The 18,226-nt window shown below is 38.5% G+C and overlaps 1 protein-coding gene across 2 annotated transcripts in view; it reads left to right on the forward strand.

Moving 5' to 3' along the window:
- Positions 1-17,255, forward strand: part of PLCL2 (phospholipase C like 2) — a 103,271-nt gene extending 86,016 nt beyond the window's left edge. For both annotated transcript variants that reach the window (XM_040548131.1, XM_040548133.1), the window contains 2 exons: positions 4,616-4,725; positions 11,479-17,255. In XM_040548131.1, the coding sequence (XP_040404065.1) occupies positions 4,616-4,725; positions 11,479-11,658 (290 nt within the window). In that variant the 3' untranslated portion in view covers positions 11,659-17,255. The remainder of the gene's footprint in view (positions 1-4,615; positions 4,726-11,478) is intronic.
- The last annotated feature ends 971 nt before the right edge of the window (positions 17,256-18,226 follow it).

Consider the following 18,226-nt stretch of genomic DNA (forward strand, 5'->3'; position numbering starts at 1 on the left):
GCTGCAATATATAGTAACCTAATCAAGAGGCGTCTGGTATACTCCTCAAATTTTAGAAATATTTAATGTTTATTTAATTTTTATTACTCCTTTAAAAATCTTCTGAAAAATTCCTGTTTTGCTTTTAAATGAAAGAGCTCTACCAAGAATTAAATAAAATATATTTAAGTTGTGATGTTGAGAGCTTATCTGCAGTATATTTTCAGTATCTGCAGTATCTGTTAGCAGTATGTATTTTATGTAGGTACGGAAAAATGCTTGCTATCCATTTCATATTAGGACTACTAGGTAGGGGATATAGGGTATATATATTTATTACCAAAGTTTTACCATTTTGATATTTCATTGATAAAGTTATTTGTTAAGAAAAGAACAAGAAGCCCACCTGCTGTATAATTATATCTCAAATATAAATTTTGTAAATCATGTTCTTGGCAAGAACGTTTTCATCAATGAAAACAAACAAGTATATAAAGTAGAAATTTTGCTTTAGAAATACAGCATAGCAAGTATTGTGCTCACTGTTTTGCTAAGGATTCCTTAAAAAAACAAGTATCTCAGCTCTCAATACTTACACAGCAATTGGCCATATGTAGTTTTCTAATCAATATGAAGTGAAACGTCGTAGCTTAGGGTGGTGTAAGTCAATGCACTTTAATTCACAAGTGAGACTGAGCTCTTTCAGTTAACTTAAAAGACAGGTTTTAATCACTCATCAGTAGTAATGTGTTTGCTCAAAACAGTAGGTCGAAATAGACCTCAAGATTAGATAATCTCTTTAACATTTTTATAGAGGTAAAAATTATTTTCAACATTGTAATAAATGGGATGGATTAAATTGCCATCAGTTCATTGCACTAGTAATAAACTAGATTAATTCTGATAGTATAATTAGTAACTGCATAAGATGCAAAAGATAGGTGAGTGATGTCATTCTTGAGCTGTTCAGAAGCATGGGTGCCTCACCTATTTCTAGAACAAACTCAAGCTGTTGATTTTTACCTGGTTAAATCTGTATGATTAATAAGTTGGCTTGTTGTTCTTGTGCTGTATGTCATTTTATACACAATTATGATGACTGGGATCAACAAATCTATCACAGATGACTTCTCTCAGCGTGAAAGGAGTTGTCTCTCCTCCCAACTGTAATTTTCTGTAGAGACAAAATTTTATTGCAGTTCTCATTTAGCCAGGTGTTTCTGCACAGAGATTCTTCTTCTGAACCTTTCTCAGCTCTTTTTAAATGCTATTACTCTTTAGAAATATACCTGGTAAGTCAACTACATCAACCCTTCCTGACAGCTTCAAATCGTATAACTATATAATTTAGAGTCTGTACACATTAGTATAAGTATCTATGCTGATGATTGTTAAAATTGTTTTTTGGAGATGGAAGTGGAGAGCTTTCAGTAGGAGTTTTATGGCTGTCATATTAGTCCTTCTGCTGGTCTCCTAAATTGAGTGGTTTCATGTTTAGACAGATCACTCCCATCAGCCTGCTGAGAGATGTAGTGCTTCCTTTAATGTTAGATTAGTATTACAGTAATGTTGTTAGTTACAGATGACAATAGTTTTGGTTTAGGGATGTTACGATATTCTGCAGTTAATAAAATATTTGCTTTAATTTTGAAGATAGCCTTTGGTTCTGTATATTTGAAGCATAAGATGCTGTTCAGAGCTTAATCTGATTTATTTGTGACAGACTTTTCTGAAGAAGGGTGGGAATTAGGGATACTTTCTGGCCAACACTGAAGTCACACAGGCGTTATTTTCAGCAGCTATTTGCTGTGCAGGTTGCAGCAAAATGAAATGACTCCACTGAACAGATCAAATGCACACTTTGGAGTGATGCAGAAGTACTTTGTGGGGGACCGTGTTTCCTTGATTCCTCCTATATCATCTTCTGAGCTATTCTTGTTCAACTATATACTGTTTGTGTTCATATTTATGTTTCACATTGGCTCTCAGTATGTTATAACACCAAATATAAAAGTCAAGAATGCATCTGTTCAGAGTGTAGACCAAGCGTGCTGTCTGGTCATCTGAAAGACTGTCCTTTAAAGGGAAAAGGAGGTCATAGAATCATAGAATGGCCTGGGTTGGAACGGACCTTAAAGAGCACCCAGTTCCAACCCCCCTGCCATGGGCAGGGATGCCACCCTCTAGGTCAGGTTCCCCAGGGCCCCATCCAACCCAGTGAGGTCATTTTGCTCTTTCATGGAACTTTTTTTATACTTCAGGGACTTTTTCTTCACCGGAAGAATATGACTATACATTAATAACGACATTACCATTGTGTTACAGTTCTCTGGCATTCAATATAATTTCCATGATTGCTCGGAAACTTTTAGATGATATATTTTTAACAGGTGCAAGTAAAATGGAAAGCATGAACAACTTTTTTTTTTTTTGATTAAACGGGTGGTATATGCGGAAAACATAGTAAGAGTGATAAATCAGGTTAGCATAAGGACTGTTATCATCCAAGAAATGCCAGGCAGTTCAAAATACTAATAGACTAATAATTCTAGAAGTAATTAAGCTTTATAAAATTGATTTGCTTACTGTATCGTAATGATGGCAAGAGCTGAAGTTTTACTTTGAAGGAGATACAATATTCTGTGAATTTATCTGTAAAAAAAGACAGTTACAATTCAGGGTTTTCCATAAGCTTATCTGAAAGGCATTTTTAAGTGACTGTATGAACGTGTTTGTCATTAGTCATTAATTTAGCTGTGAATGAAATGCTGTTTCTTCCTTTTTTCCTCTTGTTGTCTTCGAAGAAGTTGGTTTTGTTTTGGAATTTAAAACTTCTGTTACTACTTTGCCACTATTAATGCATGAAATAGTCAGTTCCAAAATAAAACACAAGAAAAACAAGCAGGGACAAAGAAGGGGAATACCAGGAGAAACGTAGTCAAGAATAAATGCTGTACTGCATTCATACTTTGTAACTAAAGCTCAGGTTGCCTTGTATTTTGCAGGGAATGTCATTAGTTCCGATTGATAGATGGAAAAAATGAGACTAAGAGGTGAAATAATCCATTTAAATGTACCTGGCAAAGTAGTAATAGAAACAGAAATGTAATTCAAATCTACATGTCTCTGGCTGCGTGTTTAGGCTTAGAATAGGATAGGTTTGGTTTACCATGGTAATGGGGAGTTGCCCATCCAGCCTAAGAAAAGCTGAGGAGAGGGGTGTGATCAAACAGTACTTGACTTCCTTTCATTTTTTGAAAAAGGGCAATGAGATGTTGATACTAACAGCTTGGAGTATTTAGATGGAGTTGAACGGCTTTGACAAAATAGAAATGCAACTTAGCATGAGTGTAAAGAAAGAAGGGGGTCGTCATAGAAAATAGTCAGTGCACCATAGGCATGCCCTTCTGGTTAGCAGAACACACGGCCACCATTGTCTCCATGTCTGACTTACTAATGACATTGTATAAATTAGAATCTGTAATCTGCAAAGCACCAATATCCCGTTAATCATGCAGGCCCTCAGCATTATTCTCAATCTCTGAGTAGCTTTGGTGCAAGGTTGTTGTCAAACACTACTGCCATGGGGTTGGATTTGAAGGGGATTATTTATAACGGTGGATATGAGGCTAGTACACCATTACTGTAGTTCTGTAAATGTACTGCATGCACTCTAGTCTACCTCTTTTCACATTTTTTTTTCAATTTATGAACTGCTGGTAATGGGGTTACATTGCAAGTCACCTGCTTATTTTCCATGCACCTTGCTGATTTATTTATTCTGCCGAGAATCTGAGTACAGAACTCCAAAAGTTCAGCAGTAGAGTCTGAGGATAAATGATAGCACATAAGAAAACCTGTATTTTCATGGTGGCTCTCAAAATGTAATGCTGTAATTATGGATCTATGGATCATCTTTTTTGGATGATGTGAACAGGAAACAGATACTTGGAAACAGTGATGGATGAATGAACTTTAATTTCTCAACTGGTTAGAAATCTGGTTTTGGAAAATATAATATGAATAAGATAATCTGGATTTTTCAAGAAGTTTTTTGGTTGGGGGTTTGTCAGATACAGGGTCTGTGGACACAGTACTTTACGTGAGTATGGTTAAATGTCCTTGGTGGTTTGCTTGGCACCGCCATTTCACACTTAGTCCCTTTGCCTCAGGGTGAGGTGAGAAGGCTGTTTTCTGCATGGGTCCCAGCATGTAAGCTGTTATCTGGACAACCGTGATGTAAATTCAGTGTGTACTAGAGCAAGGCACAAAATTAATTTGTTGAGACATAATATTTCATGAAATTACTGCTTCCGTTTTCTAGAGATCCACAAAAAGGTCTTTACATGTAGTGTGACATATTTAAATGTGATTTAAGAATAGTTTTGTATAGAAAATATTTGTTTGGCTCTGTGCTTCTATGGCAGTGACCCAACAGGTACTTCAGCATGGATTTTGGCTTAGAGAGATCAGCGTGTATTGGCATGTTGTTTAATTTTGGATTACTAGATCATATATTTGTGCTTGAAGAATACAATTTCTGAAGCTTTTTCACTGTTCTTTACCTTTTTAGTTTCAAATCACTGTCTCTGTGATAACAAAAATGCTACATTCCTCCCTCTTTTCCTCTCCACAGCAATGGAGTTTCATGAAAACCTGCACAATATAGGAGCAAGAGAAGGCTTGAAAGAAAGAAAACTGCAAAAATCAGTAGAAAGTTTTACGTGGAATATTACAATTTTAAAGGTAATGTGTCATCCTTCGGTTAGCTATTGTATTTTTCTATTCACAGCTGACATTCTAATATTGCTATTGGTCATTACTGTGTCACAATTCAACTAGATTTGTTCACCTTTATGATCATTTTCAATTTATTTTATATTACCTTGAAAACACAGCAGACTGTCAATGTGAATTTTTCACATGGGTGAAACAACAAGTACTGATTTCTGTGAAGCTACTCGGGCTGGGTGGAAGCTGTGCTGTTGTTTAAACCCTTTTCTGTGATTTCAAAGGGAGTGAGAGTATTCAGGTTAATGCAGTTATTGAAAAACAAAAGGGAGGCTGTTGCTATTGCAGTTAGTGAGGAATGGTGATTAATGATACATGCAAAATATATCAATAATCCAGACTGGAGTAAGATGAGTGTGTATGATCTAGAGATTCTGTTTGCCTTCTATTGAGCACATTTGCTTATGTTTTTACACAACATTAAGTGATGTAATCTAAAAAAGCTTTCAGCTAGAAACCCTCAGGAAACTCAAATGTGGAACAAGTTTCTTATCTCCAGTCTTTCATCTCAGCAGAGAATACCAAAATTTATAGAGACAGCAAAACTGCCTCTCCTAATTTATTCCCTTGACACTATCCTTCTAGCCCAAATTATTCAAATTTTGTGTTTACATCTACTGAGTTCTTCTCTCCCACTCAATCAAATATTTCATCACTATATTAAACTAGAAAATCTGTTTTAATTAGAAAGAAAATTTTCTCCGACTTATTTTTTTATTTTTAGTTCTTATTACTGAAAATAGAATTCCCTACCACCTCTCCTTACAGTGCACCACTACAGAAAAGCAGTAACACACACATATTTCTGCTTTCTGTGTTAGTTCCAGTTTTTAAGCTTTTCACTGTGCTGCTTATTGTTCTGTCCCCCTTGTTTTACACTGCACAAGTTCAATGCAGAAGTCAATCAAAAAGGGGTTGAATTTGCTACAGTGTGTACAGTTAATACATTCTACAAATATGTTTGTGGGTTCTGCTTAAAAATAAAAGGACCAGATTGTCACTTTTCCTTTAATAGAGCAGAATTTCCTGAAGATGCTATATGGGATGTGTCAAGTACAAACCGATACTACCCAGGAGATGAAGACGAGGGGAGTCAGTTCAGTGGCTTTGAGCAAATGTAAAGGAAATAGATTTTACCCTTTAATTTTCTGTCAAGAGGATCAGATACTGCTTGGATAAGGAAATCTATTTTAACGCTGCCTGAAACAGCAGCAGTACCTCTGTTTCATCTCTGCTTTCCATTCAGAACGTAAGGGCTGGCTGGGGGAAGGATTTGCAGTTGATGAATGACTGACCTGTGAAATCATGATTTCTGCATAAGCCAGGAACTGGACAACCCACATTGGAGATCTGGCTCTTGGGAGCTCTGAAGGGCTTCTTTGTGTATCCTTAGGATTAACGTAATTACGAAGTTAGAAGGCCTTCCTTCTAAAGAGATTATTCAGGAAATCTCTTCAACATTGACTTAATTTTTTTTTCTGCTCCCAGATTAATGTCTCTTCTATAGGAAGGTACAGTTTTTCCCATACTTAATACTTCATCAAAAAATCAGTAAGGTGTCAAATCAACTTGTTGTCCAAACTGTAATAGGAGGTCTTATTACAAAAAGTTCATGTATGTTGTAATATCTTAAAAGTTCTTTACCAACATTACAGTTCACAAATCCTACAGTTCACATAGGCTCCTATTAAGTATTATTATTCACATTTAGATACACAGAAAGTTAGAGCTTGTGATTTGCTTGAAGTAAAACACATTGAACTTTTTCACTCTGGACTCTTAACTACAGACTCTAACTGTAACTTGTCTTGAGTAACATAGTTAAAAAGTCTATGAGATTCTAAGACACTGCTCTTCCTGCAATCATAATTTTGATCTAGTACTGTGGTTTTCCATTTCTGTTTTCCATTTTTCCAGCTCTCTAAAAAGTATGTGAGGACAGGGATGGAAATTGAATACCCACATTTTCTGGAGTAAAAACTGATCAGGAGAGTGACAATCTATGAAGCCACTTGAAGAATAATTTATTTTTTTCTCTTGAATTCCCTGCCTGCTTCAAATTAACTTCTCTTTTGAACAACATAAAATCTGGTCTGTTCAGTGACCCCAAATTTTGTTGTTCAGCAAGGCAACTGAGCAACCGACACACCAAAGGCAGTGCTGTGCTTAGATAGATTGAACTTTTTATTCTACTTGTAATTTGGAACAGTATTTCACATAGTTTCTTGGCTATGATTTAGGAAATGCTCTGTGGCTCTGAACAGTATCACTAAATAATTCTGCATGAGCACTATCATCAGCTCCTCACAGAGGAGTCGTAGCATGGTCATACGGCTTGGCTGATGCATTTTCCAAACCGATTAAGTTGCATTTTGCCTTCAAGGCACATATTGATCTTTTTTTTAATTGGGACATTTCGACTACAGTTGATGCAATGGAAAGTTTGATAAAATAACGAAATCGACAGCTTAATTCTATGGGAACTCTTTGTTAGAACAGCTCACTTATCTAACAAATATCTATATGTGCGTGTATGTGTTACAATTCATATTTTAAAGTATTTTGTTTTTCCTAATTTGAAACTGTATGGCATGTTTGAATTCAGATGAACTACCTGTATTCAATTTGTGTATTTATATGTGGACTGACTCTACAGGCAGCACTGTTCTCACCACGGGCATTCATAAAGCCCCCCAAACCTGCTGCTTACCCCTATAGTTGCTCCTGTAGGTGCCCAGAAGAAAAAAAAAGTATCCTAGTTCAATTAAGATACTGAAAACTACTAGTATCTCGATGTTGCTAGACCGATGGGATTTTGGCTCTTAATTAAAAACATTTTGAGAAGTTAAGAAGCTAAGTCCTTTATGGCCTGATTCTGTGAGTGCACTGAGAGCAAGTAGCTGGACACGGAGCACTGCAGAATGTTACAGCATACCGAGCAGCCCCCTGTTCAGAGAAGGTTTTGAGAAAGTGATGCCAGCTTCTTACTGTTCCTGATACAAGCTTTGGGCTCCCAGACCCTGAGATAAAGCCCAGTCATTAGTAATGTAGTTTCTTGGAATTTCTGGGGGAGAAGGTGCCTATGCAGTTATTTCAAATGTCATCTCTATGGTACTTTAGTATTCAGACACTCACTGGAGAACCTATTATCCAAAAATCACGAGCGAATACATACCAGATTAAAAAGGCAGTTGTGCTGAGATGTTCTAGTTACTGTGTCAGATTGTCTGCAACATGGTATCTCATTTCATAGATACGAGAACAGGTAGGAACCATTTTGGTTTTGTTTTTATTTACCTTTAAGGAGTATAAAAACACTACTTCTTGAGAGCCCTTGGACAAGGGAAATTTGATATACAGCTAGAAGGAAGGTCTGTGAGGTCTTATAATTGGTGGCCATTTTTCAGATCTGGATGATTTTTCAATTTTTCTGCCTTTCAAATGCTTTGTGTTACCGCTCAACAGTGTTCACTGTGACTACAGCTTGAATTTTTAAGATGCATACCTTTTTTTCCTCAGCATATGGCTTCATGATGGTACATCAGCAGAGCTAGGACAATTGGACAGACCTCTCTCGCTTGAGCTAGGGCCATGTTTGGTAGCACTGGGTGGATCTTTGTCTTTGGCTCAAGACATGCTGGTAGATAATGACAACACTGTTGTTTTCACAAATGGTTTTCTGAGTTCAGAGGCATTTAGAAATCAATTGCTTCATTCTGAGTGTTGGAGAAGAGAGTATCCAATGGACGCAGATTCATTTTACTTTTTCACCCCAGTCTGAACTTGACTAACACTAGGCCAAATGTGTTTAGTCTGAACCCCTCTTGCCTCTAATAATCCAGGCTCTTATCCCAGATCTACTCTTGTGTATGGAGTTCGTCATCCTCAGTCTTGTCCAGATGATCGCAGCTCCCTGCTGAAAACCCAGCCATTCCTGCCAACCCCTGGCTTCCTCCCTCCCCTCTCTCCTCCATCCAGTGCTCTTTTCCCACTTGGTGCCTCATTTTCTATTCTGGCAGTTTTTTTCTGTTGCTTTCCAGTTCATATTGTCCCCTCTTCTCCAGAGATGCTTCCTGATGAGTGTTAATTTTAGTTTTCCCATCACCTTACCTGATTTCATTGTATTCTACAGTCTTCTATCTGTTGTGCAATTTTGCTTGTTTTTCTTTCTCACGAGCTTTTAATCTCATTGCCAAGTTCTCTTGCTCTTTTTTGAATTGTTAGTCCTTCTACTTGACTACCATTTCCAGGCTTCATTCAACACGGTGGTTTTTGTCAGATCTGTTTACTTCCTGTATTCTAGTTCCAATTGTTGTCTCCTTTCCCTGTCACCTCGTCCAGTTTGGTCTCTGTGTTCCTGCACTGCATTTATAGTTTTGTTGCTAGTTCACGATCTCCTCCTTCAGTCTTACCTGGTCACTACTTTGCCTAATACAATCCAACTTCCATTTCTGCAGTCCTAGCCTTCTTGCCAGCTCAGCCCCAGAGATTGCCCTTTGCCTCCTCCTTTTCTCCACGTTCTCCTTGCCAGAGTCACCATCCCAGGCTCTTCCTTCCCTTCCTCCAGTCTGGCTTTTGGGCTGCCTTCACTGGTAACCAAAGCCTGGTGGTAGGACAACTTGGAGAAGCCATACAGGGAAAACCAACCATTTTCTTCTAACGCACATTTTTTATTGTGTGAGAATGGAATACACATTGTCTTGCCACATGCTGGAGATGAAGAATGACCTAGAATGAAATCCTGCGTGATTGTATTAGCCACGCTCAAAATCTGATTTTTGTTTGGTAAAAGCTCATAACTTGGATCGGCAACTGCGGGTTCCTTAAGTCATTTGAATTGCAAGTCCCTACCCTAAGTGGGAGGTTGGGGGGAAGGATGGAAGGTTGTTAAAAAAATTCTGACAGCATTTTCCTGTCTTTATTCTCAGAACTGAATGAGCCATATGGATGAGGTTAAAGAATAATATTAAACAGTAATAATAAAATCTGCTAGTGGCAAAAATCCTACGTAGAGAATATCACCTTAAGTAGTAAAAGTTTGGCAAGCATATAAGCAACTGACAGCAGGGTTTTTTTTCTAAATGGGGAGTTTTAGGCAACCTTATTAATAGACTGTTGCTAGCAGCTCTGCCTATAATAAACAACTTGATTAAAGTTCCAGAAGTATATTATACTAATCCATGTAAAACAGAACTTGGGCTAGAAACAGATGCACTCCAGATATGACTCATTTAGTCTGCTGGAGTGTTTTAAATTAGCTTTTAGTTGTTTGTCAGTTTGGAAAAAAGATTTTTTTTTTAAAAAAGAATCCCTGGTTTTCCTTAGGAGAAAATATTACTGAGGCTTTTGCTATGTTTGGTGTACTTCTAGATTTTTTCCTGTCTGGTAATCAGAAAAAAACACTCTAGCAATTAGTCTTGGATAAGGGTAGGGGGTAGAAAGCAATATATGTTTTGAATTTGTGTGCTTCAAGTGTGTAATTCTGCTTACTTCATGGGGTAGTATTTATATTCTGCCTTGCTAAAGAAGTGAGGTTGAAACAGCACAACATGAGTGCACACATGTTTTTCTGATTGCCATTGTTAACTCTTTATTTTTGAAATCAAAAAGTTGGATTTCAGCCTTATTTGGCAGAGGAAGAGAGGCAACGGAGCAGTTATGTCTCTACAAGAGAAGTTAGCATCTCTTCAAGAGAGGTGTCAGTCAGGAGGATTTACATGAGAAAGACGTGAATCCCCCAATTACAGGAAAAGGTGCAGTCAAAGTTTGTACCTTATTAGACATTATATGAATTGAGAGTGTCAAGGAACTACAGTATCTGTTTTTTTGTGTGTATGTTTGTGTATTTGTTTTCTACCCCTTCGGTTGGAAATGACACTGTTTAAGATCTAGTATTTTTGAAACCTCATCTGATTTTCTCCATGCTGTGGGGCCGTTCTCCTTTGGGATGGCAGACACAGCACCATGAGCTTGTCCATTCCCTGCACACGGGCAGGGTAGGCAGATAAGGGCTGCAGGGAAGGCAGTCCCCAGTCCGCTGCTGAGAGTTGTTGCAGTTAGAGGGCTCTAATCAACACAAAGAGGTGGAGTAGCTAATAACACAGGACAGAGCCAAATCACCCAAGTCTGGGACAGTTTCTCTTACAGTTTTAGTTAAAACTTAATTACTACGAAGAGTAACACTTCAAGTAAAGAGGGGTAGCTCTGAACTGCAAACAATCCTGTGAGGTCTCTGTCATCACTGTCCTTTTTACATGTTGTTTCCTGGCCCGTTAATTTCATTTTTTATGTTTTGTCAAACTTTGATTCTTTACCATGCTACTACTGAATGAATCACATCGCTAGGAAAAAAATCTCAAAGAAGAAGAACAACAAAAAAAACAGTTTGCTCCCTGAAGTATAAAAATGAGCCTTCACAATTTTCTCCATGCAGAAACACTTATAGTCCCCATGGGTTAAAAATACAGCACAGATTACTTTCCTGACAGCTGTTAGATAGAAATGATCCCTATTCCTTTGTTTATGCAGTCAGTTGGCTCCAGAGCAAGCAAGGAGCTTGGTTGTTACCAACTTACAAACATGAAGTAATCCATGTTCATTTATTTACTTATTTTGAACAGAGCAACTATTCCATTAATCTGAAACAAACAGAAGGAAAAGAGAATCCTGTTATCAACTGTGTATTCTAATAGTATTTTTGTTTTGCAGGGACAAGCTGATCTTCTCAAATATGCTAAAAATGAAGCACTGGAGAATCTGAAACAAATCCACTATGCCACTCTTTCATGTGGACTTAATAAGCCAGGCACTGAAAACGCAGAAATCTCAAAACCTCGTCGAAGCCTGGAGGTCATACCTGAAAAAGCAGGTGATGAAAATGGAGAATGAGAGAATGCTCTTCTCGTAATTATGGAGTTTATAACTCTGTGACCAATTGTAGCTGCATAGGACGTTTGCTTTGCACTTACTGTTGGAAAATATTTGGGATTTTCAAAGCACAACTGGAGAAGCTAATTACAATCTATTGAAACTGTGAATGTATGTAGCAACTCTGCTTGTGAAGGCAATGATATTGTGTAACATGGAAATTACGTTATTGGCCAAAATATAGTATATATGTAAAAGATACTGTAATTCAGTAATAGCGTGCTGAAAAGTTCATTATAGTGCCGTAGGGAAATGAACATTTCTTAAATGAGCTGTAATTAGAGGGAAAACAGTTCACAGAATTTGACAAGATGCCTTGATTTTCAAACAGATTAGATGTACAGGTCCTTTATTTCTCTGTACAGGTTGGTAATTGTGCTAGCAAGGTGAACTATTGTGCACCTAACTTTTGAAAATGAGGTCCAAGAAAGTAGGATCCACATGTTTCACACTATATGTCATTCAGCCAGTCAGATATTTGGGTTTGAAGTGGTATTGATTTTATTGTTGAGCCATAAATTAAAACGAGAATGTAATTAGACAGTGATCACTGACTTCAGTGCACTATAGGAGAGCCATTATGTAAAAGGAAAATGTGCAATCAATCTGATAGCCTATGTCAGAAAAAGATACATACCTATTTTGCCTAAGATCTTCTGCAAATGTGTGTAGATAATGTGACCAAACTGCAAGCAAAATGTTGTAAATAGTTTTTCATTTTGTGAAGTGAAGTGCTCATATTAAAAAGTTTTATGAGATTGCTCCCAAACAAGTAAAGCTTTTAACTAAATTTTAACTTTTTTATTTTTCAAGTATTTTCTTCCTTACAGAATAAGCGATATCTCAGTAAGCAGATTTGTCAAAAAATTGCTGTTCTGGTTCTGTTTGTTTGGTTTTATGACAACATTAGGTAAAGGTATTGTAGCTGATATGCTCATTGTAAAATGACTATACCAACCTAGAGTGTTCTCTTACTGTTTCTGATTTAACAATAAAATGGACTATATAATTACAGAAGCTAATAAATTTGAAGAAAAACAAGCAAAATCCTAAAGAGATCAAAATGCAGTTTTTGTTCAGTCGTGGGAAAAAGGGGAAGGTTGTGATGTCTGTTGAAAAGTACTGTTTTAATTAGAGCTCTTCAAGACAGGCATTCTACACAGATCAATTATTTTAACCAATTCAAGATCCAATTTCTGCATTTAGGTTGTAATGAACATCTACATATATATAACATCGTGGAAAAGTCAATGGATCTCTAACCGAGAACGTCAGTATACTTACACTTCATCTGAATTATTAGAAACTTAAATTTATTTTTTAGTCTTTATAAAATTAAAGGAAAAGAATGATAAAAACAATTTGCATAATAAATGTCACATCTTAGCTTGCATTTTTAAATGTCAAACTGAATAGGTTAGGAGCAGTTTTAGAAGGTGGTAAGCTCTTTCCGTGTCCGGTGACAGATCATATGCCTCAATATTATAGTCCTGCCAGGAATGAGTTCTACTCCGTGTCACACAAAATGAAGCATTTAACCTGTGGTGAACACCTGCTAGCATTGCTTTGTGAACAGTCCCTCTCTACGTTATCAGCTGCAAGTCTTCAATGGCACATGAAGTTGATGGCAAGCAACACGAAATTGGCTGTTACTAACTGTACTCCAACACAATATGAAATTAGTCTTCCAGGGTCAAATCTATTCCTGAATTATCTACAGGAAAATAAGTGTGTTACATCAAGATTCAGCTGGGCCACAAATAGGCAAGGTCAGTTTCACTTTATCAGAAAATCCCAAACCGAGGCTGCTGGAGTTTTACCACTGACTTTTAGTCCTAATTGAAAGGTGTGGACTTTGGAAAAACATCAGTACAGTTAGCATTATAGGCCTAAAAGCCAGTGAAGCTCCATAAGCAGTCTTTGCCCACCATCGTTTGCCTGGCATTTACATAGTTACATAATTTATATCACAAACAAAGCATTTCTGTAGAGCCTCTTTCTTCAGCCAGGTTATCAGAATTAATGGCTTAGGCATTCTCCCTATTTATATATTCCTGCTTAGCTCATTGCATCCTTGAAAGACGTTGGTTAACATTGAAAGGATTAAACACAAATAAGGTTGTTTGGTGGTTTTTTCTTCACTTTAAAGCAAAAAAAAAAAGTAAGTTAAAGATGAGTATTATGTGAGTTAGGGCTGATAGATTTTGTATGTTGAACTCTACGATATATATTACCCCTCTGATCCTGTTGAATCTTGTTAAAAAGGCAAATTAATACTGTTTCTGGAGAAATATCCTTATATAGTACCTGCTTAAAACAAACAAACAAACAAAAAGTTAAAATGTATGCATTTAACGGGATGATAATTTAAATACTTTTGGATTCTAGTGTAACACTAAGTCCTGAAAATGGAGGTTGCTTTTGTGCTTTATGCAATACTCAGTCCAAATCCGTATGTACCATACAGCCTTAAAATGAATTCAATCAAGCAGATACTTTGAAAGATGATGTGTAGCTAAAAATCCTTCAGGGAGTTTACATGTTGCATGTTAAGAGAATTCAGGATAAACACCTGCAAGCAAAGTATCAGGTTCTATTGTTAACCCAGTAATGATAATTTCAAAACCAAATTTATTAAAATATTTTTCTCAGTTGTACTTTCTTAAAAGCATTCTTTGCATCCACAATGCAATTTATTTTTATTGTTAGTCCCTTTTGACAGTGGATTTTTTTAGGTTGTATAGAAGATCAAACACCCAAGGTCTGGTGAAGTATTCCAAATAAAATTAATCAGAGGTTGACTTTACACTTTTCTTTGCCTTTATTTGCTTAAATGCGCTGTAATGCAGTTGAACTGTTTACATAGTTCAGAACTGTTAAAGATGGAGCCAACACGCAAATGACTGTTTATCCGACTGCCTTTTTAGCTTTTGTTTGGCTCCAGTAATCAGTGAGCGTGTATGGGTATGTATGGAGACACAAGTCAACGTATTGCTTAATTTAAAAGAAAATACTAATTGGGAAAGGAAAAGTTCACATATGGATTATTAACCATGTAGACACTAAGAGTGAGTTCATTTTTAAACACAAGAAAACGGGTAAAATGGTGTCTTCTTGTAAAAGGAGCAACTCTGTAAAATAAAAACCTCATCTTTGTTCCTCCTGCCTAACCCCCCTTTTTCATCAGTTGTGCTTGGTGTGGTATGTAGCAGCCACTGGAGATGCAATTACAGAGCCCGGGATCATGCCCTTCATCCTCTGAACTCACCGACCAGCTGCAGGGGACAGCTCAGTCCTCTGAGAATTCTTCCAGCGACACTTCCTGAGGGGCTCTTCTGCCTATTTATGCCACCAGAAGAGCAAAAGCATTCAAAACAGAGCTCAGGGACACGTCCTGGTGAAGTCGCGGCCTTTCTGCTCTCAGTGGCAGTCTTCCTGTTCAAGTCAACCGGATCAGGACTGATGCACAGTGTTGCGAACTTTCCCCTCCATCTTGGATCTTTTGTTTCTGTACCTTCTCTTCACGTTCCTGTGTTGCTGCAGCAAGGAGTACTAGGTGGGTGCCCCACACAACTTCAAGCTTGCCCATGTGGGCACAGTGAAAGATGCTCACGGGATGAGTCAAGCCTTTTTTCAGCTACTTCGTACAGCACAGAAATATTTTTATAAGACTCCATGGCTGGTTACCATATTCACTTTTTCCTGTTTTGAAGTTGAAGCAGCAGAGAGATGATTCAGAGTTGCCAGCATGAAAAATGGAAGTGAGTTCCAAGCTGACTAAAAATTTTAACTCTGGCCTACTGATCAAATGAGCAAATCTGAAAGGACCCAATCTTCCAGACTCGCAGTTCTGAAGTTTTCCTTCCATTTGTATGACTTCCTAGTTTTTGTAGTGCATGAACGTAGTCTTCTTATTATGTGCATTGATTGATGCACAGGTCAAGGAAACTCCTGAATGTCCTGTGCGCAATATAACAACGTTTCCTTAAGCCTTAGCCTACCTAGTTTTACATCTGTGTTAAGGTTCAAAAAGAATATAAAGAGTAGTATTTGCAAAAAGGGCAATCATACAGCCATATTTGCAGCACAACACGCACATATGAATGATGGCATGTCCTTCACTGTGAATTCATTTCATCACCACTAGTTAGCGGTTGGAGAGCTGCTGCCGGAGGATGACCAACCATGGGCTGTCAATAGCATGAGCAAAGTCCTGAAACCTGTGAAGTCATCAGCGTGCTGCTTTTGCCTTTAATGGGTGTAGGACTTCACCGCCTTTTTCGTTTTCTGTCCACACCTCCTCAGTCTGACCCATTAAGCTTGCTAAGCAGAATATTTAATAGCTTGGTTTAAAAATTTATAGATCTGCCTGTATCCCGTAATGACCTCCACTCTTTTGAACTCCTGTAAACATTTTTAAAAAAATCTCCACAGTTCCTTCAACCTTCTGATTCCTTTTTCCCCTGTTTTGAAAGGCGCTGTTGGACAGGTCCGTTCGATAATTTTCAAAACTAACCCATGTGATTCTCTTTTTTTCATTACAACTTGTTTGTCCTCAGTAAGAAAAAGGCAGTAAAACTCTTTGAGGTTTTCTGGTTATTTCTGTTTCTGGACACTATTAAACTTCCCTTTCTGACTCATCACCTCTGTTCTCTGGGTGGCTGTGGAAAGGCAGAGTAGCAAAAAGCACGACAGAAAGATTAGAAACAGAGCTCGAGTAAAGAGCAACAAGAAGTCCTCATGGGCACGGGGTTTGTTGTGCTCAGTGGACAACATCCATCGCTGCCCACTGAGCTGGAAAAGCAGTTCAGGACTGAAAGGTGGCCGTGAGGGGAAGGGAGTGGGGAGGAAGGCACACGGAGCTGGATGTTAAACAAAAACAAAGAATTTTAGCCCACGGGATGGCATGGCCTCAGCTGCATCCTGCAGGGCCCCTAGTGCTTTCCAGAGATGTTACCGGTCCCTTGGGACGAAAGCGTGCCAGTCCTCCCCATGACAACACCTGGCGTGGCACATCGGGCAGCAGTGCTGGGGAGCAGGTGAGGTGTGGACGCCGAACTCTTTGTTAATTTAGCTTTCTGTGCCCGGTTGCCTGTGCCACCTTGACACCTCAGCTCCGAGGAGTTCCTGCTCTGTGCCGCGGCAGGAGGGGCTCGCACAGCCAGGTGCGGTCAGCTGTCACACAGCTCTCCTGCTCGGCTGAGAGCGATCCGGCCTCACTAAAGCCACCTGCGGTCTGTGGAAGAGCCGTCTGAGTGAGGTTAGGTGTTTCGTTAGGAGCTGATTTCCATGCAGACCAATGTGGAGGAGCGGAGGGCACAGCACTGCGCTGGGAGCTGGGAACTAACGGGGAGAAGGAAACCAGCACAGCCAGGAAACGGAGCGCAGGAACACAAAGGCTGGGTTTTGTTCTCTGTCCCTTGGTTTCCTCCATTGATAAATTGGAGGAAATGACACCTAGCACATTTTGAAGTAGCAGAAGAAACATACTGTGCCACCGCAGAAAAAATAACCCCCCCAGAAGCCTGCTAGGAGTGAAATAAACTGCCATATAAATAGTACATCTTTCGAAGGCAACACTCTTTGTATTTGGATGTCATGTACATGAGATTTTACAAAGCACATTAACGCCTAAATAGTTTTTCAGTCACATATCCAGCAGTCATACTTCGATGTGCTACTAGCTGGTGAGGAGGGCTTTAAAATACAACTGCTGTCAGTTGGCTATAAAGTAAGCATGCATGTTTGGGGTCCCAAGTGCTGGGGACTTAAATATTTTTACTGTCTAGTAAGACAATAAGAAAAGTTTTTGTCACACTCATAATACAGGTTTTATGCTGTGGCTCACAGCATGAGCACTTCTTTTAATTCTAGACATTATTTTATTGATCAGAAAAACCTCCAGAATCTTACAGGAAGCCCTAGGGTTCGGCTCTAGGTCTCAGCCTCTGCCCCTAGCTCCAGAACTGATATCTGCTGTGTTTTTGATACATCCTTAATCAAACAATAATTACAACTCTCAAGTCTCAATGTGTAAGGAAAATGTCTTCTTATTTGCATAATGTACTGGTACTGGTACTTGTGCCAGGATTGCTGAAAAATGAAAACCAAATTTCTTTGGATGGAGAAATAAGGATCACCTCTTGGTCCAGTGCAGGTAGGAAGCTCCTTGCAGAGATGTGTAGAGAGCATCCCAGCCGAGCAGTGGCTGTCCCAGCATTTCAGAGATCCTCACACTTGTGTCAGGCAGCAGGCAGCCTGCGGGACTAGAAATAGCATTTCCTGAGTGTCCTTCTCTAGAGTGCCGCACTTTGGGCTTACATTTCTTTGTGCTGTTTTAAAGAGCCATATGTTTTACTCTTGTTTTCATTTCTGTTGTCTCATTCACTCTAACAATAGGAGTAACATAGGTATGACATGAGTGAAAACTGGCAGGCTGTGGCCATGCTTCAGTGAAGGAGGCAGGATCAAAAACTGGAATGGAGGAGGGAAGGACCCCATTCCATTTTTCCTGAGCCCTGATTCACAA

Source organism: Cygnus olor, chromosome 2 (genome assembly GCF_009769625.2).
Source record: "Cygnus olor isolate bCygOlo1 chromosome 2, bCygOlo1.pri.v2, whole genome shotgun sequence".
Classification (NCBI taxonomy): domain Eukaryota; kingdom Metazoa; phylum Chordata; class Aves; order Anseriformes; family Anatidae; genus Cygnus; species Cygnus olor.